Here is a 22,347-nt window from a genome sequence, read left to right on the forward strand (position 1 = left end):
ACACATGGACCTGGATGAGCACTGAGGTTATCATCTAAATAAAATGTAACTGAAAGTAGTTTCAGTGCTTCCCACTCAGAAGGGAGGTAGTTTGACATCTCTTTTCAAAAATAATCCCTTTGGGAAAAAATTGACAATACAAAGCAAAATATCATGATGGAGGTGTGTACAGCTCTTGATTGATAGTGAAAGCTACTGTTGAACTATTGATTACTCTCGTCTACAAACTGTTGGTAGCAGTGTGTGCTCTGTACAATGGGCATTGCTTTTATGGCTTGTGTATTTCAAATCTCTGCTAAACCTTGTTATGCTTGTTGGTAATTGAAAGAAAAAGGAAAACTGCATTGTGTTTGTTTTGGCAGGTGGAGCATGATTTCATTTTTTCCAGTGACTGGGAAAAGTTTTAAACCAAACCTGAAGCTGATTTAAATTCTCATTGTGTATATTGCTCAGGTTACTTGTAGGGAAATCCATTTGGCAAAAGTAAAAGCCTTCATAGATTATATAAACTAAAAATTCATCCCAGGCTTTCAAAAAATAATTCAATAGTATCCGCAACAGTTCTTGGGGCACTACTGTCTGCAGCCTTCTTATTAGGGAGTATTATTAAAATAGGCTTTGCACAATACTGACTTAAGATCTTTAAATTATAAATTAATTGCAGTATTTTTAAACAGTCTAATATACTATATCAGATATTTGGACTTCTTTAGTATTCTCTGGTACAGGCATCATGGAAGAGTCTGTCAGCTCTGCTAGGGCAGATCGAATAAAGGCTTGGGCTGATGGTAACAGAGGCAGTAGTTGAAAGTTGTGACTGGGACAAATAATAAAGAAACATTTAAATATGGAGGGTATTTTAGAAAAAGAAGAGAAGGTTCTGAGGAAACCTTATAGGGACCTTCCAGTACCTGAAGGAGGCCTACAAGAAACCTGGAGAGGGACTTTTTATAAAGTCGTGTAGCAATATGACGAAGGGGAATGGGTATAAACTGGAGAGGGGAAGATTTAGATTAGACATTAGTAAGAATTTCTTCACAATGAGGATGGTCGGACACTGGCACAGGTTGCCCAGGGAAGCTGTGCGTGCCCCATCCCTGGAGGTGTTCAAGGCCAGGTTGGATGGCACTTGGGCAGCCTGGTCTAGTGGGATGTCCCTGCCCATGGCAGGGGGGTTGGAACTGGGTGGGCTTTAAGGTCCCTTCAAACCCAAACTATTCTATAATTCTATGATTCTATGAAAATTAAAAGTGGACCTTAAAGCCCAATAAGTAGAGACTGGATCAGGCATGTGTTGAGGGGACCTTTATCATCATAGCACCATATAACATAATACTAGAGTTAATATTTTAAGAGAGCGGACTTCAGCTTGTTGGCACCTGGCAGGAATTTTCAGCCCACAGACACAATCACCGTCACATTGTTGCACCACTGTGGCTTTTAAACATTGTTCAGAAATCACACATTTTTATCAGTAAATCGTTTTTTAAACTTTTTTTCTTAAGTTGGGGTTGTTGGGGCATTTTTTCTTTTTAAAGGACTTGGATAATATACAGGTCTGACCTTTCAAACATAAAGGTAGCAAGTTCACTGCTTAAAGAACACATTGCTGAAACCCAGAGAAGATTAATTATCAGTTGTTTAGCAACTAGATCGACTCCAGTCAAACAACTCTGTTTTATAGTTATGTAGAGAAGGCAGACCAGACTTCAAATTACAGGAAAATACTGTCAATAGGAACACTTAAAATGCACTTTTGATTTTTGCAGTTACATTTTTTAATATTCAAGAGGTTTGTATGATATGTGTTTCCCTAGAAATGTGGACGGCTTCAACCTGCCATTTCGTCAGCTGTCATAAGATCTATGTTCTTCTTCCACCATTTATTTCTGATACAGACTATTCTTACCTCATGCATTTTTCCGCAATCCTTTCCAGTTCCTGCTGTCAGTCTTGTCCGGGTGTCGGATGTAAAATAACAACTGCATTTTTCTATTGTGGCAGCTTTCTCCCTAATTCAAAGTTATTAATATCTTCCCAGTACCTCAGCAGGCTCAGCAGAGCACAGATGATTGCATTACAGATTTAATATAAGTAATATAGGCTTGCACGTCCCGTGCGTACCAGGTGGTTCTCTGATATTCAAGTAGCATTGCTTAATCTTGCTAGAGAAAAAGTTCAAGGAGAACTTATGCTCTAAAACATTAAGTTTTAAGTGCTGTGTAGGTTGTTTAGTGTGACACAGCTCCACCCGATGTGACGGGTGGCCAGATTCTGCCTGGGAGAGAGAAGAGAGGGAAGGTGGCAGCAAGCCAGGATCCTGTAGGTTGCACTTGTGATAGTTTGCAGTGAAGAGATCAGAGCACAATTCCTTTCTTATCTTTAGGGTAGATTTTCAACATGCAGATCAGGACAACAATCACTAGGATGACTGGTCTTGATGGGGTGCGTGTAGGCAAATGGATGCTGGCTGCCTGCATCAAAATGTGTGTGCTTGAAGAGGGGTATATTGCTGTTATATTTTGTAGATTATGATCGTCCATGGCAGTTGCCCAGTTGGTGGGAGATAAATCGCTGACTATGGTAGCATTTTGAGTGCCTGATTCAGCCCTCAAAACATACAAAGAAAATGAGCACTGTCTGGTAAACTGTTAAGTGGAGGGTGAACGATGGCCCCTGTGAGTCTGTCCCAGTGCAATCCCAACACTACCTTTTCTCAAAAGTCCAAGTGCTATAGATGGCAGCTGGACAACTAAACTTCACCTTTCTGTTAGAGATAGGCTGGTAAACAGGGTGACGGTGGCTTTTATTCCCCTCTTCACAGGCTGCCTGATTATTTACTTTATATCCATAAAACACCTGGACCTAAATGGAATTACCAGCAGCTGCATCAGGTCTGTCTCAATCTATTAATTCGCAGGGCTGACTGGTTTCCAAGAGGACAAGGGTCTAAAGAAGTATTTAATATCACACAGTTTCTAGCATGCTTATTCACAAGGCTAGTTTTATTTTGCATTTGAATTTGTTCAGAAGAGTAGCTGGACTGGTGACATGACTGCAGACTGCTTAATTCACCCCACGTAGACCTACCCTAAACAAATAACAAGGTGGCAGCAAGAGTTGATTGGAAGAGAAGGTAAAAACTGTTGTGATCATATCCCATTTTCTTATCCAAATTGCCTAAAATATTCTCTGAGCGTCACACTATGTCTCTTTTTTTTTTTTCACAGTATCAGGCTTCTTTTGTTGACTTATGGCATTAGCAGCTGTTGGAAATGTACAGAGAAGAGATTGCTGCTGCCTTTTGACTCAGTGCAGGAAGGGCATGATGCAAAACCTTCCCTGGTGGGGAAGGAAGGTGGGGAGTGGTTTTTGATTATTTTTTATGATAACATTGCTGGGTGAAGATAGGAAAATATTTGTTCCCAGTCTTTGATCCAAGTAGCTTGCCAACCAGCAGCCACACAGACAGCTGTTAGGAAAACAGGTAGAAAATGGATGCCTGTGTTGTTCTGAAGAAGTCTTGTTTATCTTAAAGGAGTGTAAAACCTTGTTTCCCAGAGAGTAGGAATAAAACAACAGGAGGCAGTGTTTTTCCTTACTGATTCATGGCTTCCTCTGACTGGGGACACTGCCTAAAAGCTGCCCTCCAAAGACCTTCTTGGTGAAGAGGAGCCTGGCTGTTTGTATGAACTTGATTTCTCCCCATCGCTGTGTGTGCTGCATGGCTTGTCTTCTCCCAGGGATCTTGTTCTACAGTGAAGCTCCATTCTCATGTGTTGTCTCATGTCTGTCTGCCCCATGGGAATTGTGGATAAGAAATTATATATTCCCCATTTACTCTGCAAATAGTGTGCATAAAAATTCAGCAATCAAGTATGTGTTAATGTTTCAATATACTTACTGTGAAGAAGAGAACTGTCACCAGTTATATGTCATTTAAAAGCTATGGCAATGAAATCCTACTAGTTATACTTCTGGGGAGTTGTCCTCTTGTTCCTACCCAAAGAATAAAGAAGTAGCTGGCTTTCCAGGATGAAAACGTACTGGGTTCTCAAGGCACTTGTGGGAGATCTCTTTGCAATAGTCACTTGTCACGTTTTCCTCTCCCTTTTTATTTAAGTCGTTGTAAGTCTCCATTCCTGTGGCATAGATCCCAGTGAAGACCTTGCATCGCTTATTCCTGTGACCTTCTCATCCTTTACTGCCCAGCAAGAGAAGATGCCCAGATACAAAAAGGCTGTTGTGCTGTTTTTTCTAAACACAGAGAAAGAGCTACAAAATGTAGACTCCTACAAGCTTTTTAGATCTTCTTTGTTCTACGAAGAATATCCTGGTGATCAGTTTGGGTTTTTTTTTCTGTGAATGTTTATTTCACAAGTGATATATCAACCCTTTCAAAAATTAGGTAAGTCGCTTCATCACTTCATTCAAGATATACACCTTACATATGGTTGTGATATAGAAACATGGAATCATAGATTAGTTTGGGTTGGAAGGGACCCTAAAGATCATCCAGTTCCAACCCCCAGCCATGGGCGGGGACACCTCCCACTAGATCAGGCTGTCCATGGCCCCATCCAACCTGGCCTTGAACACCTCCAGGGATGGGGCAGCCACAGCTTCCCTGGGCAAACTGTGCCAGTGCCTCACCACCCTCATTGTGAAGAATTTCCTCCTTATATCTGGCCTAGATCTTCCCCTCTCCAGTTTCTACCCATTGGCCCTAGTCCTATCACTACAAGCCTTTATAAAAAGTCCCTTCCCAGGTTTCTTGTAGGCCCTTCAGGTACTGGATATGAGGTCTCCTCAGAGCTTTCTCTTCTCCAGGCTGAACAACCCTGACTCTCTCAACACGTTCTCATATTGGAGGTGCTCCAGCACTCTGATCATCTTTGTAGGCCTCCTCTAGAGCCATTCCAACAGCTCCATATCATTCTTATGCTGAGGATTCCAGAACTGGACACAAAACTCCAGATGAGGTCTCACAAGAGAGGAATAGAGGGGCAGAAACAGCTCCCTCGACCTGCTGGCCATGCTTCTTTTTATGCAGCCCAGGATATTGTTGGCCTTCTGGGCTGTGAGCGCACGTTGAAGGCTCTTGAGCTTCTCATCAATCAGCACCCCCAAGTCCTTCTTTGCAGGGCTGCTCTCAATCACATCATCCCCCATCATGTACTGAAAGTGGGGATTGCCCCGACCCAGGTGTAGGACCTTGCACTTGGCCTTGCTGAACCTCATGAGATTCACACAGGCCCACTTCTCCATATTCCACAATTTTTCCCAAAAGTATTTTTGCATCTTGGTCCGCTCTGGCCTTTAGATTCTTATGACTCTTGTTTATTTTGTATCTACATCTGGTTTGGCTTGCCAAGAAAAGAAATTTACATGCTACATGGAAATAAAAAGGAAGAAAATACATTTGAGAAGTTTGACATACTTAGCAAGTGAAGTAGTTGTTCATTGAAACCTCTTTTTATTGAACATATCTTCTGAATATTGGCTCAGCAAACATTCCGCCTGTAATCTGCAGGCTTGTTTCAGTTGGACTGACACAAAGAAGCACGTGACTGTTTCCTCTGTGAGCATACAGACTAGGAGATGCAGCCACCTCCACTTCACTTCCCATCCTGATTCAGATTTGGACCACCTACAAAGTCAGGATCCTGGTCATAGAGAGAGGAGGCTGCAAGGTGGAGCAGTGTGCTTGTTTTCCTATAAAATATATACAGCATCCTGAATCCTCCAGCTGCTTCTCTTTTCTTCACCCAGTTCTTAATCAAGAGCCCTCTCTTAAGGGTTTTGGATCGGCTCCTGACCCAGGTGATCGTGGAGTCATACTGCTCGGATGCTAGACAGTGGGTTGAGAAGATAAACCCAGTATGTTTTTGCATGCCAGCCCTTTGTAGATAAACTTTAGAGAAAATGGGAAAAAACCATCTTCCTTTTAGCTTTGAGAAGAAAACATCATGGAATGCTAAGAGGTCTTCAGGCACATATATTACAACTACTCCTGTGGACCAACAGAACTGCCCATTTCAGGTATTTTGCTTACTGACGTGCTGCAGTCACCTGGATAACTGGACATAATTATTTGCTAAATCATACCCTATACTTCTCCATCTCTTTCTCTGCCAGTATTTGCAAGTGTGTATGTTGCCGTGGCCAGTCCTCTTTGTCTTCTCTCATAGAGCGTTTACAGCAAGATAAATACCATCATTGATTATTTTGCTTTACAATCCTGACTGAGAACAAAGCTGTGGTGATAGTTACCATGGGGCAGGAGGATGAGGTCAGCACCGTGCATCCTGCCTTCAGCTGACTTCACCCAGCTGACTTCTTGATAAAATGATGTTGTCTTGATTTCACTAAGCTTTTCTATCACGACAATCTTATCAGACAATTCTCCAACATTATTCTCTGGGGAAGGAACATCTGTGTTTAGCAAGGCTGACCACTACTTTTACCTTTCTCAATACCCCTAAACTTCTGTTTAGAGGAACATTGCTCAGGCCATGCTCTATTGTGAGTTTTCCATTTGCACTGTCCTTTTCATTCGACCTTCCTTTTGCCATCTTGATTAATATTTTCCTTTACAATAACCTTGGAGAGAGATTTCCTTATTTGCATGTGTAACTAATCAGTAAGGTCTTATGATTATTATAAAGCAATTTGTTGGAGGTAGGAATTAGAGCGTGAAACTGGGACTGAGGAAGCCAGATTTGCAGTCCTTGCTCTATTAATGACTGATTAGATATGGCCTTCAGCAAGTCAATTTGGCCTTGGTTTTCAGATGTGCTGATTTAATTTTTAGTCTCTTGCCTCCAGCTTTCTTTTCTTCCTTCTTCAGCAGGAGGGAGGTGCCCATGGTATGCAAACCTGCTATTTCATTTTACCTCAAATGTGTCTCTGTCTGAGGGGTTAGAAATGGACAAGTTTTTGGAAATGGTGACACTGTGAATAATGTTCTGCACTTATCTGCTGCTCATACGCACTGATCTTCATCACACCGAGGATGAGGTTTTTGTTGCAGAGTATTATAGACAAACCAATGCACTGTGTGGCGCAGAGTTACATTCTGAGAACCTGATTGTCTCTTCTTTAAGCTTTACCTGCAACTTCTATGAATATTCCTGAATTTGTTACAAAAGCTGTAATCTGAGGATGGAGGGCAAGGGTGTATTCTTAAAATTGGGGATTACAGATAGAGTAAATTCATAGGTAACTTGGTATTAGAGAGTGGAAGGAGTAAAGTCTCTGATAGCTGCATTTGTGAGCTATGATTTTACTGAGTTCTTTAGACTCTTCCCCCCGCGAATAACAGAGACTGGAACAACTTATTGGAGTGAATGAATACAAGAAATAAGTGCTTTGGAAATACATAGAATCCATATTTCCAGTTGTAATAAGGCAGCTTCTGTCTGTCTGAGAAGTGTCCTTAACATTACTCTTTGGGGATATATCAAGGGTCCCTTCCTTTTGCTGAACCATCTTTCTGAGATCCTGCACTCTGTCTCCCAGTAGGAACCTCCCAAGTTGTGCTGTGCTGCTCCCACAGCTGCTTCCCACATCAACATGTACCTCCTGAGCCGCTGGGCTTCACCTCCATGCTGCCAGCTTCTTCTGCCCTGTGCAGGAGTCACTCATCTCACACGGATGTGCTCCATAGAGGGGCAGGAGAGAGAAGAGACCTTTGCTGATAAAGAAAGGGGGAGACAGAAACAGAAAAGGGACAAGGAGGGCTGGCATGAGCCATCTGGATCTTTTCTTGTCTCCATCTGTCTCCCATCACGCAGTCTGGACCTCCCAGGGCAAGCCCACTCTTGGGTATGACAATCTTTGCATTAGGTTACACAGTGAAAAAGGAGACAAAGGGTCCAGCAGTTAGTCAGAGCAGAGTTTTGCTGCAACTGATCCTGTTTCCCTAACAGTTTGTAAACATCTATTGACCATCTTCTTTTTTCTTTCAAGTGCCCTCAACTCACAGTTTTGAGCCTTCTTTGGACTGAGATTGCCTGCTGGGGAGTCAGCACGGCAGGTCCCAGAGCTAGGGACAGGAACTACACCACATCCCAAGCCAGAAAAAGAGGTCAGCAGACATGGGGCCTCTGTGTGTGCCTCCATCCCACCCATTCCAGGATATCTGAATTTTAACATGAGTTGGCCATGGTCCAGTGGTTGGCAGCATTTCATAGACAAGTCCTCTAGACTGTGCTAAAGCACCATGTGTAAGAGCAGTCTTGCCTGGTCATTTCACACTCTTCTCCACACTTTTGTTTCCTTTGCGTCACCTGTGGGTTTTGGCTGCAATTAAGAAGGAAAAAAATTTCTGGCAGTTCTGCTATAGATGGATTTGGCAGTTTCACTGGTTACTTCCAGTAATTATCTCCATGTCACAGATGTGCCCTCCGTGCCAGTTTTAGGAAAACCTTCCACATTTCTGGTGTTCAAGTAAGGAAGGATTCTGTAGGAAACGGCTTTCTTTCCTTCTTTACAAATGCTTTTGCTGCGGTCTCTTGGAAAAGGCTGCATTTGAAATATGAAATATGCTGATGTGCAAATCATTTCAATAGCTGACCTGCACAATCTCTTGGCAGGGCTGATGGAGGCAGTTTGCACTGCTTCCAGCTGCCTGCTTCATTTTGGCAATTGCATGCCTTCTGGTCCAGATGCCTGCAGTCTCTTGTCCAAGTTAGGAGCTAGACAAACTACATGCTGTCCTTTAGATGCACCTCAGCTTATTATCTATGTGAATAATTTGTCCTAAAGCTCAGGCTTCTTTTTGCCTCCCAGAGTTATGTTAAACAGACCCAGTAAAGCTACATTTGGAGATTTACAGTGGTGGATGTGCCTGACCGAGTCCCACGGAGGAGTGGGGCAGATCATTGCATTTCCTTGTAAGGGTATCTACTCGACCTCAGAGCAGGGGTGAGCATTGCCAGTCAGCCTGAGCAGCAGCAGGCAGGCATTTGAAAGCAGCAAAACACATACAGGCAGTTCCTCCTGAAAGAACAGATGCCAAAGCAGATGTTAAGGCCACATCAAGGACCGCTGAGTACAGTGTTGTGAGGTTGTGGCAGATCCCTGCTTCCAGGATGTGGATGTGAAATGCTTAGGTATGGCTCACAGCACTGGTGTGCCTCTCTGCTTCAAATCCTCACAGCCCTGCCACAAGCCTCTTTTAAAAAGTTTTGCAGAGTTTTCATACAGTAATTTAAAAACAGGTCTTTGAAACAGATAAGTTTTAAAAAACACTTTCAGATTCAAGTAAAATCAATGTAGGTGCCTTAATGCATACAGCAAAGAGTGGGAGCTCTTTAGTGACCTGTGATGTTACATTCAGTGACAGTTCTGACATAGTTTGAGGTCTGCAAGTTCACCAATTACTGTCCTTGAAGTAACACCCGTCTTTCAATTATCCTGTGACTCTGCTAATTTGGTCGCATGTCAGGGGAGAGAAGGAGCACCTGCAGTTTTAAATTACCTGCACAAATGGACATATGGACATGTCTGTTGAGCATGAAAATAATCTCTCTTTGGCAGTGCATTGCTGTGGTTTCTCTCCAGGTCTGCCACAAGCAGACACTGAGTGCAGGTGGGAAAACACAATGTTGCCCCATGATTATGTGGAGGTTTGGCACTGCCACTGCGGAGCAAGAGGTAAAGGGTAAATGATGGAGACAGTGTACAGCTGGTGGAAATAAGCACTGATCTGCAGAACTCAAAGGGTGAGGAACAAAGACCATGCCTTTTAAAACAGAAATAATGTACCGGTTTTGCTGAATTCATTTTTTTTAACGGTCAGTGTTGCTGGGATTGCTTTTGTAGTGGAAGTTACCCAGACGGATCTGGGATCCAGTTGGTGTATGGCAGCGGAAAGTACTTGGGGCTCATGCAACCTGGCGCATTTAGACCCAGAGAACTTTCTGTTCCTCCCCTACATGGAGGTTTCCAACTTCTGGCCAGTGACATCTTACCATGGTATTGTTACAGTAAAGCCCCCTGCCCTGGTGCCCAGCCTGTTTTCCTCTTGGGGAGCTCCATTTCGCCCTGAGGGATGTCTCAGCCAATGAAGCAGCTGCTGGACTGTGGCAGATTTCAGCCTGGTGCTATTAAAAAGAAATAATCAAAATTGGTTACAGTTTATCGTAACCATTTAAGCCCTAAATTGAGGCAGTTCAGCAGCTGCTTCACAAACAGCTGAGCTGCCTGTGGAAAGGGACCAGGAACCTCTGGGAGAAGGGCATCTCAGACTGATAGCTAAGGGCGAGACTTAACTACATGTGTCATACTTCAGTCTCTAGGTGCAGCAGTTGCATGGGAAATGTCAACATAGCAAACAAAATCAGAGTCACCCCAGATGTCTTCAGGAGTCTGCAAGAGAGTATTTTTATGTCAGTGACAGAAAAGAGAACATGTTGAAACGGACTGTTCAAATGTAGGAAAACAGCTATATTTAGCTGCTCTAAAAATTGCATAGTGCCAGACACGAAGGAAGTGGCTGTGGCAACCTACAGTCCTCCAGTTTCACCTGTTGCGGTGTTTCTTAAGCCTAGCAATATCTATAAAATAAGTAACAAAGCCCTTAAACCTTCCCCAGAAGAGGCGTAAACAAGCTAAATTCACTTGCCAAAGCAGCTATTGCTGAACTATGGATTGACCTTGAGCTGTGTCGATTTGCTGTAATGCAAACCATCTGCACGCTGAAACAATTAAAGCCTTCAGATCTCCTAGGAGTTTCCTTCCTCCGATTATAACTTATGTGCTGTGGTAGAACACAGAGGTAAACAACTAGTTAGTGTGGACCTCTGTGTCTGTGTAATTTTATGGCGCAGCACATACAAACCCATTTTCATTTGAAGTGGCAGTTGGCTTTTGAGTAGAAAATATAGCGTATGCTCGATACCAAGTGCTGGAGTCATAGTTGTTGTTGTCAAAAGATTGGACAACAATAACAAGAGATTTTATAAAATATTGCTTACTTTATAACTAGTTTAGTTTCCAGAAGCTCAGAGTTTACAACTCTTTAAAGCCTTAAAAAATCAATCTACAACCATGGGATCGGAGTTTGGACATCACTGCAGTGGGAAAATACCAGAGACTTTGCTTCTGTAGGATCTCTGTGCAATTTGCTATGTGCCGCAATTGGCAAAATTTCAGATTAAAAGCTCTGTAGTGTAAAACCTCTTTTTCCATGCTCTTCCACAACTTCTCTCCATCCAAACGACAACAGCATCAAAATTTTTGATCATCCTTTTTCAAATTTCAGGAAGAGCAATCATCCAAGCTTAGTGAAATAAGAAAATATTTTTATTTCCTAAGAGAAGTGGGGTTTTCTGATGTTAGAAAGCAACCTTAATATTTTAAATGATGTAAACATAAGCAACGACTGTAAGATTATATTAATTAAATGTTTTGCTTTTCAGGTTAAGACTGAAAAATAATGAGTAGGTGCAGCACATCTTCTGAGCCAGCCATGACTATTTCTTTCTGCAGCCAAAGGCCTCTGTCCCAGGGAGTGACCCCTGGCCTCAGGGCAGGTAGTGCAGAGTGGCTCAGGTCCATGTTTCTTAGAGCTGCCTCCTCCCAGAGTCCCTGTACCCATGGACTCAAGAAAGGACATGCATGTTTCATGGGTTCAAGCTGCCTGGAAAATGTGAGGAGAGACTGAGGGGGTGATGCTGGCTGGGATAGCATAAGAGGACGGTGAAGAGCAGAGGAAGGCTAAGGGGTCCACACAGCTAAGATGGTGCGATTTCTGACATTGAATACCCCCTGGAAGCACCTCTGTGGTTTGTTTTGAAGGAAATGCACCGATTTGCTGTAAAAGAGGGACCACAGGTGAACTAACGTGTCAAATAAGCCTATCACAGCACCAGACTCTGGAACTGAGCCGGGAAGCTGAATTATTTGGCAATGAAGATCCAAGTCTTATAAACTGTAGGTCATATTGTGCTTATTGTGTATAAAAGACTATCTAATGAATAGACAAAAGTGTATCAAATGCCAGATATTTTCCTTTGTGACCTGAATGCTGGCCTGTGTCTGACCTGTGCTGGAGGCTAGAGAAGTAATGAGGGTCTTGGTCATGCCCCGCATCGCAGGGTTGGAGGGGGGTGATGTGTTAAGCTCAAGGCAGTAAGTCATGAAGGTGGTATTTCCCAGCTTACAAGTACTGGTCATTAAGACCTGAATATGTCCTGTTAGTGTTTTGTTTTTTATAACACCAGTGGGTTTTTTGTTAATGAAACAGATGAGAATAAATCGTGTCAACTTGCTGTGCATCAGCCTAGGGCACAGGCTCTGACCTCTTCACCCACACCAGGACCAGACGTGGCAGCAGGCAGAGGTATAAATAGCATCCTTCCCTTAGGGTGAGATGGTTCTCCTGCTGCATCTAAGTGCAAATGTTGCTTATTTTCCCTTTGCTTATCTCCTTTTTTACCCAAACTGCTGTCACTACATCTGAGGGATAAGATGCAGGCAGAGGACAGCAAGAGCCGCACAGAAGCAGGAGACCTCTGACAAGGCTACAGCCCCATGTGGTCTGCAGGTCTCCTGGACTCCTCATTGATGTACGATGTCCACTCCCTCCCTTCCTTTTGCCTCTGCATGTGAAACCAGGAGGCCAACTTTAAATCTGCTAAATGGAGGATTCAAGGTGCTGTGCACATCATTCCACAGTTTTGAAAGAGAAAAAGAAACACCATATATTTTTTTTTCACCTTTTCCAGTTCCCCAGTATCTTTTCAGCCCTGACACGTGCTTTCTTTAGCTGCCCTTTCATGTAGTGCACTTTGCCCATAATTATCTTTTTTAATTTTTCAGTATATTTTTTTCTCTAAATCTTCCTTCGAGGTTAGAAACATGCCTCTCAACTTTCCTTGACACGTTTTTTGCCTAGGCATGTTTTTTCCTAGACACATTTTTCCACACAGAAAACTGTCTGGTCATTTGTTTGGGGATTTTGGGGATTACTGGTTAGAAAAATCCAATTCTTATTTTAAAATATTACCTTTTTTGTTTGTTTTTTACTTTGTCTGATTTGCCTATTTCTCACTTCTTCTTTTTTCTGGTCCTTGCACTCCTGCCTCTTCTTTAAACTGCCCTACTTTTTTTCCCCCCTGCTTTGGTGCTTTCGTAGTGGAGGAGGAAGAGGATGAAAGAAAAGGTGGGAATTGGGAAGCCTTAGGCCAGTGAATGGGACCAAATGTGAAAGGAGTTAGTGAGAGTTAGCTAAAAGAAAGGCTGATTCAGGGCAAGATTTTCAAAGGTGGTCATATCCTGCTGAAAATATGAAAAATGTTAATCTTGCGCTATGCTGCAGAAGTACAGGGGAGGGGAAATTAATTACATCTGGCAGCTCCTCTGTCGCCTGCTGGGCTTGTGAGCTGGGGAGCAAGTGGTCAGGCATGAGCACGCAAGAGGAGCGACTGCTGCAAGCCCCAGCATTTCAGCTGGCAGGGCTGGCTCAGAAGGCACAGAGCACTGCACTTTGAGGCTGATTTTTTCAGATTTTGCCAGCAAAGGGTGGACTGAATGGATAAGACAAGCATTTCAGCAACAAGTTGTCAGATTTGTTGTACTGTCAAACAGTGCCTTCTTTCTGGGATGCTTGTCTTCATGGACTGTTGCCAAGATGATTTACTAGAAAGTCCTGAATTTGCAGGGACAGCTTCTACTTCTAGGGAGTTTCTACTATCTATCACAATCAGACTTTTTAAACAGAGCAAAATGTCATCTCTTGCACAGTACGACAGGACGATTCCTTGTTCTTTGTCTAGGAAATGACAATGTGGACGTGATTCCCTGACCAAAAGGTCCCTTCCCCCACCAATTCACCAGTTTGAGGACAGATGCTGGGAATCAGATTGCAGCTACAGTGCATTAGGGCTCGCATTTTCGCGGTATCCACAAAGCATGCTGAGCTTCCACAGTTGTGGTTTCTATACTTAAAACAGGAGGTCCTAGTTAATTTTACTGCCCCAAGTATTTTTATACACTGTTAGCAATTAGGAACAGAGTTAAAAGTAGCAGAAGGTCTGTTTTCTATACTCTTTATTATAGAATATTTCCTTAAGATTATATTTTCTCATATAATAGCTCTACTGCTTACCCTGGCAAGGCATGGGTTCTTACAGAGAATTAGATGACAGCACTCCCAGGCCTCTGAGCTTCCCTTACGCCAGCCTTAGCTTATACTTGTATTTGACAGTTCACATCAATGGGACTGTATGAGTAAGGATGAATTCTTCACTTTTTTATTGAGTCAGGGTTTCTGGGCTACATCAGGGTGCTTATAGACTTATGATCTGACATTGTTAGGGCCAGCTACAGCGTAAGCTAAGAAGGCCACTGCTGCAGGGAATGGATTGCCAGATGTAATGTGGGTCTCAGTTTCGAACTCTTATTACTACTGGCACATCCACTGAGATGTTTGTGCCATGAAATCTAGACTTTAGAGTGCTGGGCAAAACCCACTTTGGTATATTTGCACAGCTATTTGAAACCCTCTGATTAAACATATTGCAGACATATGATATATTTGTTCATAATTTGTATTGTCAAATCTACTTTTTCATCTCTCTGACAAGAAAGCACGTGTTTAATAATGCAGTTATAGTCAACAGGAGACGAAAAAGTACAATAGAGGATTACTTTATGAGCTTTGCCCAAATCTTTTCAAAGGCAATCGATGGCTGTCAGTTGGTTCAGGTGGGTTCTGGGCCAGGGCAGGATGTGAGAAGGTTGATGCTCGCACTTCCATGATGAGGCTGTACTCCATGGCAGTGTCTTCAAACTGCAGAAATACTCCCTTGGTGAGAGATATACTTGTGGTCTTACACTGGCTGATCTTGAGTCATCTTGCTAAGCTGGATCGACAACACTCAGATCTTTTTGAGATCAAGAAGGGTATTGCTTGAATATTCTGGGAAACTGTCAGACTTGACCAGGGGATGGTGTCAGGAAGGGTACAGTTTTATCTCTGTGGCTTTAGATGAGAACCAAGACAAAGTCCCCAATCCTCCAAACTATGTGCATGTGAAATATTATGAGTAGCTCTAACGATGTTGGTAAGACTGCACATGCAGGTAGATGCAACATAAAAGAGGAGACAAATGCAATCTCCTCATTCCACTCCCCTTTTATCTCCCTTCAAAATAACATAGGTCTGACTACTCTGAGCACAATCCCCAGATGGGATAGAGGAGGTGAGCTTACTTTGGGTTCTATTATCTTCTGACCAATCCAAATATGGTAGATGAAGCCATGGATTTGGCGTGTGACTCTAAATGTGTGATTCCCTGAGTTATTTTTAGTTTCCAGGTATCACTTTTATTTTGAGGATTTGGGATGAAAGAGTTGCACCAAGGGGGCTTAGGAGTTGGGCAGAATTAAGAGTTTTAGGACCTAGAAGAGGATTCCTGACTGCTGTTTTAAACTTGCATCTGTCATAGCAAGTACATATCCCCCTGGTATTTCTTCACCCAGAGATGAAGAGAGGCTGCTTAGCTGGCTCCTGTTTGTTTTCAGTCTGCACTCATGTGCCTCTGTGGCTGGAATGACCTTGTTTGAATTAACAAGCCACTGAGTATGAATCAAAGGGTAATTGTCATTGCTGCCAGTGGTACTAAACAGACCTGAGCTATTAATTGAAGACAAATGGGAGAAATGAGTAAACAGAAAGTTTACTGGTGTAAGGAAACTACAGGTTTGAGTGGATGTTCTATGTTGGGTTTATGTCAACTTTATTGCTTTGCTTTGATCATTTGAAATTACCACTGTTTTCATCTAGAATGTAGAAAAAAATAAACTCACATGATTTCTGAATTATTTGTTCTGGTTTTAAAAGGACAGTCTGTTACAAACTGTCATTTTTCCTCTGTAACTTGTTTTTTGGGTAGTCTTTGCTATACAGTCATAATTTGCATAATGAACATCATGGAATAATTATATTTCTCTGCAAATACGTTACAAACAAGCCAAATCCAACATGTTATTGGGTATGAACCCTTTTGGATTTCAGTCCTACGCATGTTGTAAGATTTAATATATCCCATAGGGACTAATCATGGATAAAGCTATGTCTATGGTCAAGCCTTTACAGGATCAGGGCTAGTGCTCGCAAAGAGTCGTGAAGGCAGAAAATAAAAGGGAGAGAGCAAACCATAGGACTCCAGAAGTGACCAAAAGGATTCCTGAAGTAGACAGGGGCTGGGGGCATCTTGCAAATTCATCGCCATTATACGTATAGATACTGCTAGGGTCTTTAGTAAAACTCTTCCTGTAAAACAGTAGTGAAACTAGGGGATACTAATGAAGGTTTAGAGGGAGGCACGGTAGTTTAGTCCCTGGACTGATCCTTTCTCCATGACAGCCCGCATCCTGTGGCCTTTCACTGCTCTGAACCTGGCAGAGGCTGCTGCCCGCAGCTGCGGGGCTGCCACAGATCCTGCTTGCCAGAGTATGAAGGCACTCTTGCAGGGTTTCACCTGGGGGAGACTGAAGTCAAGGGGAGGTAGGAAAGGAGGAATCTGTAGACTTTTCTCTTGAGAGGTCCGTATTACTGTTTTTATTTCAATAGAAATGTAGTCTTAAATGCTTCAGGACTCTCCAAGCCCATGCCCTATCTTGCTTTTGGCGTTCCTGCTCCTTTAAGATGCTGCTTTTTGATGTTGTCTGGCAAAAATCTGGAGAAAAGACCAAGGCTTTTGTGTAGACCTCACCATCTTGGTCTCGGGGCACAAAGCAGCATTTCTGGCCAAGTCAATGTTTAGTAGCTTTCCCATTTTAATGAGTCCTCCCAGTTTCTATGTCAGAGGGCTGAGGGGATGTTGTAGACACATGTAAACATCATGCAGTTGCTGATGGGGTTTGCATAAACTCTACAGGATATTTTATCAGTTGTCCCTTTGTTTAGTCTGGGAAGGAGAAGAATGAGGGGAACAAGGAGAGTCCTCAAATACCCTAAATGTTGCCATAAAAACCAGTGATGGGCTGTTCTCACTCTCTTTTGCTAAAAAGCAAATGAGCAAGGCTAAGGGTTTAAATGAGATGTTAAGGGAAACTTTCGATAGGCAGCTTAAAAACTGGGAAGGATAACCCATGGGGGAGATGCCACACTGCCACCCTGTTTGAAGAATGACGGGTTACCTAAAACTCTGTTAGGGATGGTCTAATGGCCTTGGTTCTTCCTCAGAGCAGGGGATGGATTTACTGAACTATTCCTTGTAATCCCATGCAACCACACTTTCCCCGTCACTGTGATCGACTAGATAAAGTGATCTTTTCATACAAGTAAATAAATGATACTGCAGCACCTTGTGAAACAGTCCACCTTTATGAAATCCAATATCTGCTTCTAAGGGTTATTTCAGTGATGGTAGTTGAAAGCCCTAATCCTTGCCAGGTTAATAAAATGATTCGCACCTGTTTTGCCATTTAGAAAGTTCAGCTTTAATTTCCACTTTTCTGGAAGTTATTCCTGATGTTTCATTTCTCTGAACTGATTCTCCGAAACCAGAAAATGATTTAAAGCTGAATTTTATCCTTGAATGTAAAGGTGATTTAAAAAATTGTTTCCTCCAGACAGGCAGTCTTTGCCTGTGATTGCTCTTTATTAATATTTTATTCATGAGACTCTTGCTTTGGAACACAGAGTTTCTGTTACTATTTTTTGTTGTGTTACTTGAGTCACTAATTTTAACTGGCTTGAATGGGCTATAGTGGAAAAATATTCTGAAATTCTAACTGCATCTTTAAGCTTTAATTAAAAAAAAAAGTTTCTTCTTTTCTTCACAGGTGCATTTGTAGCACTACTTGCTACTTGAACTTAATTGTTCATTGAAAAAGAAAGCATTTCCATCTTCTTGCCAGTTGCCTATGTGATCCTACGATAACTGATTGCCAGCTTAATTTCTCACTGGATTGAATTATTTCTTGGAAGGACTGATTGAGAGCCTCGTAGTGCTTGTCTATATGCTTGTCTCTCTCCTGTGCCACATTTCTTGGCTTTTAACTTCATTATTTTTACCTAATGCTTCAATAATTCTCCTTAAGAACAAATACACTTTCAGAAAGCTTATTACTAACTTTATCTTAAAATGTGACTGTCTTTTGTTTTCATTATGCAGTATTTTTTTTTCTTTTGGTTGTCTGTTTAAGAGGCCTGCCAGAGTGAACCAAAAATAACACAAGGCTGGTAGTGCAGTTTTCATTGTGGCCCCTAACAAAGAGCCTTGGATGAATCTTACCTAGGTAAGATGAAGAAGTCAATTTGAGAAGGTGGGAAAGTACTTCTGGGCACAGGGACTGTAAAAATATGAGCAGAGAGTAGCCTGGAGCACTGAAATCTGCAGGAGTACTGATTCATCTCGAAGTATCAGACTTGCAAAATACTTGATAGTATTTGGATAAGTTATTTGCAAGCACCAAACAAATAAAAATCGAAGGGCATCATATCTTTTTGCACCTCTGTGTTAATTGTTTAGTTCAGTGACGTGTCTGAAAAAAAAGGTAAAAACTCACTGTCAAATTAAAAATTAAAATACAAGGGGGAAAAAAAATCACTGTCAAAATTAGTAGGCTCAAAACCAGAGTTGTAGTTGAGGAGTGAACTCGTATTGGAAGATACATCACAAGAACTTAGACATATTTTCTCCTATTTTTTTTTTTGTCGCAGCAGTAGAAAACATTATTGTAAATCTTTTGGTGTTATCAATATAACAACGATGCTTCACAGACAAGGTGAATATCATGAATATCAATGCCAGAGAGTGTGTAAACTGAAGCCCAGGACTTGCAGCTGATGTTGCACAGATGGACTCGGGCTCCCGGGCAGCAGTTTATTGTCTCAATGACCCTCTTTGCCAGTTCGATGGTCCACCCACGTTCTATCAAGTTTGAGGCTGTGGCCAAGCAAACAGGCTATGCACACAGTGCCTTTTGTTGCTGGGGAGACTGTCAAGTATGCCAGCAGATAACAAACAAAACCACTTTGGCAGTTTGAAAACACAAACCTCATTTTGTAGTGCACCTGAGTCACTCATAAACCTTCACCTTAATCATGATCACGGTCGGGGTGTTATATCCAAAAGCTTTGTAAACTGAGGTTATTGGGTTTCAGGCAGGTTCAGAGGCAAGCCCAGCAGATCTCTGGTGGGACTTCCTTTTGGAATGGGGCTGATATTGGCGAGCCAGGAAGCACAGAGGTCATTTGCCTAAAGCAAGCATTTTAATACATTTTAGTCGTGTTCAAGTACCTTGGCATTCGACTTAAAGCTATCTTAAATACCATGGGGCTTTACAGTGCCAACAAGTAGGCTTAAGATCTGACACATTTGCATCTACTCTGTTAATTATTTGTTTTTAAAAGCTATGCAGCCTTTTAACCTGCCAGATGCCAAATTCTATATGACAATCCAGGAGAACCAGAGTTGATGGGAAAGTAAGGATTTAACATCCCCTGAACTGGTGAACTGATTTTAGTTCTCTGTGAGTTGTTTTGGTGGTGTCGGGATGACTTTTATCAATATGTGTGGCACACCGGTGCGGGAAGAGCTACTAACTAGCAGAAACAGACCCAGTCCCAACCTGGACAGGAGGATAGGAATGGCTGCATACAGCAGGTGAGGAGTTAGTGAAGGATCAGTGAGACGGGGATGGGGACAAGGGAAAGATGCCAGCTGATGGCATCCCAGATACATCTTTGTCCAAATACTGAGACCATGAGAACTGACGTATTGGCTTAGATTGTGGTTTGGTAAGCACGCAGCTGCAAATCTGTTTAAACTAATGTAAGGCTGTGCTGCTGCTGAAAGGTGTTGCTTGCCCTCCTTCCTGATCCCCACAGCCCCATCGACAGCAGTCTGCTCCAGCAGGAGCAGCTGATGTGACTCACTTCCCCCTGTGGGACCATCGCTGTGGCACAGGGGGACAGCAGGAACGCCGGGCTGAAGGCGTGCAGGAAGGGCAAGTCTGCTTTTTGTGGGCAGCCGCACAGCCTTAGGAAGCTGTACCTTAAACCCAGTATCCTGTCTGTGACAGTGACCAGCCCTAGATAAATTAAGGGAAGACATGAGAAACTCCGAAGCAGGTAATTACGGAGTCATTTGGCCTTCAGGCATTGTCTGTAATTTCCCCCATTAATAATGACTTTGATGCACGCCCTTGCATCTTATCAGAACTTTTCTGCTATTAAACATGTTTCCCAGGTCTGGATACTCTTGCTATCTGTACACATATCTAATCTCTGCTGAGTCTTCACAAGCCTTCCTCTCTGCTGCATCCCGGGGCGACGAATTCCATTGACTTAATGGTCCGTGGGCCTGATATCATGGGAGGAGAAGCCAGGGCGAGCCACCCACAGCAGCTGCGGGCATCCAAAAGTTATTGCTCAGCACAGCTGGGGCTGCTACCAGTCGCAAAGCTTAAGTTTGACGATTACCAGAAGAACAATCCAGGAGAGGCTTGCAGTTATTTTGCCACTGGTTGGGGTTTTTTTCATCACTTTGTTCTTACAGGAGAGTGAAATGGGGTCATTATTAGGGGGAACTTGTTTCCTTGGTGAGTCCCCCCATCACCTGCCTGTTCAATTACTGGAGTGGCTGTGCTGCAGTACCCTGTCCTTGGATCTCGCGCCTCCTTCTCTCTGGAGTATTGTGTCCAATTCTGGAATCTCCAACATAAGAAGGATATGGAACTGTTGGAATGGGTCCAGAGGAGGGCTACAAAGATGATCAGAGAGCTGGAGCACCTCCCATACGAGGAGAGGCTGAGAGAGTTGGGGTTGTTCAGCCTGGAGAAGAGAAGGCTCCGAGGAGACCTTATAGTGACCTTCCGGTACCTGAAGGGGCTACAAGAAAGCTGGGGAGGGACTGTTTACAAGGGCTTGTGGGGATAGGACGAGGGGCAATGGGCATAAACTGGAGATGGGCAGATTTAGACTGGACATACGGAAGAATTTGTTCAGGATGAGGGTGGAGAGGCGCCAGCACTGCGCGACCCGCGCACAGCCGAAAGCGGCGCTGCCGCGGGAGCTTGTGCGGCAGGAAGGGAGCGGGGCCGGCCGAGCAGCTCCTCCTCCTCCTCCTCCTCCCGCTCCTCCTCCTCCCCGGGAGCGGCGGGGTCCATGCGGCGGGCGGGACGGCGTCGCCCGGCTCCGGTGGCAGCGGCAGCCGGTGCCGATGAGCTGGAGCAGCAGCATGAGCAGCGGGTACAGCAGCCTGGAGGAGGAGGAGTCCGAGGAGTTCTTCTTCACCGCCCGCACCTCCTTCTTCAGGAGGCCGCCGGGGAAGACCCGGGCCGCCCCGCAAGTGAGTTGCGGGAGTTGGGGGAAGGTTCTGCATCCAGGGGGTGGCGGAGCGCTGGGACGGGCTCCCCTGGGAAGCGGTCGTGGCACCGAGCTGAACCACATCCCAAAAGCGTTTGGACGATGCACACGCGGTGTAAATTTGGGGGTTGTCCCAGGCAGGGGTGGAATAGTTTGGTTTGGAAGGGACCTCGAAGCCCCCCCCGGTTCCAGCCCCCCTGCGATGGGCAGGGACACAGGACCGGGCTGCCCAAGGTCCCATCCGAGGAGGGAGCATCCCTGGGCAGACCGAGTTGGACTGGGCGATGGGCGCGGGATGCGGGGCAGCAGCCGCCTCGCCCTTCCCTCCCGCCGGTCTCAGCCTCCACGTGTCCGCCCCTTCCCCCACGGGGCCGGAGCCGCCGGGACCGAGCGGGGGGAGGTGGCAGGGCAGGAATTCCCACCCCTTTCCTTGCCCGGGGGTCTGTGGAGGGGCCGGCTCCGAGCCCCGCTGGGGGTGCGGCGGGGGTTCACGTTTGTGCCGTGAGTAACGCGCTATCGTAAGAACCATATAGAATCGCTAAGGTTGGAAAAGACTTCTCAGATCATCGAGTCCAACCGTTCCTGTCAGCCCTGCTGTCGGCTGGGGCTGCCTCTCCGCTCTCCTCTGAGCCCCTCTGGGAGTGAATTTTAGCCTCTCCAGCTGCTCCGAGGGCAGGGAAGGGCTCTCAGAAGTGTTGGGATGCCTCGGTTTAAGCATTCAGGCTCAGGAAATCTGGGCTCTGAAGTGGCGAACTGATTAAAAACAAAGCAAAAAGCCCAAACGGACCCCTTTTGTTATAATTTCAGTGGAGAATCTGCAGGCAAAGCGAGAGGTGTTGGTGTGCTGAGGAAGCCTTGCTATGAAAGAACCAACCCCTCTCTCCTGGGAGCAAAACTCGCGTCAGGGACACAAAATGGAACAGTCCCTGTCTGGTCCAGAGCAGTCGTTAAACTGTGTGGGCTAAACGTCATGTTTCTATAGCTAAACGTCACGATTCTAAGCTCAGCAGTCCAGC

At 44.1% G+C, this 22,347-nt stretch overlaps 1 protein-coding gene across 4 annotated transcripts in view; it reads left to right on the top strand.

Annotated features, from left to right (window-relative positions):
• The window catches only part of RASSF3 (Ras association domain family member 3), a 97,418-nt gene that overhangs the window by 22,954 nt on the left and 52,117 nt on the right, over positions 1-22,347 (top strand). Inside the window, exon 1 of one of the 4 annotated variants that reach the window (XM_009563403.2) lies at positions 20,945-21,314. The exons of the other annotated variants lie outside the window; for them this stretch is intronic. Within the exon in view, the coding sequence (XP_009561698.2) occupies positions 20,973-21,314 (342 nt within the window). The 5' untranslated portion in view covers positions 20,945-20,972. Of the gene's footprint in view, positions 1-20,944; positions 21,315-22,347 lie in introns of those variants that run through there. 4 annotated transcript variants of the gene reach the window in all.

The sequence above is a fragment of the Cuculus canorus genome, chromosome 1 (genome assembly GCF_017976375.1).
Source record: "Cuculus canorus isolate bCucCan1 chromosome 1, bCucCan1.pri, whole genome shotgun sequence".
Lineage (NCBI taxonomy): Eukaryota > Metazoa > Chordata > Aves > Cuculiformes > Cuculidae > Cuculus > Cuculus canorus.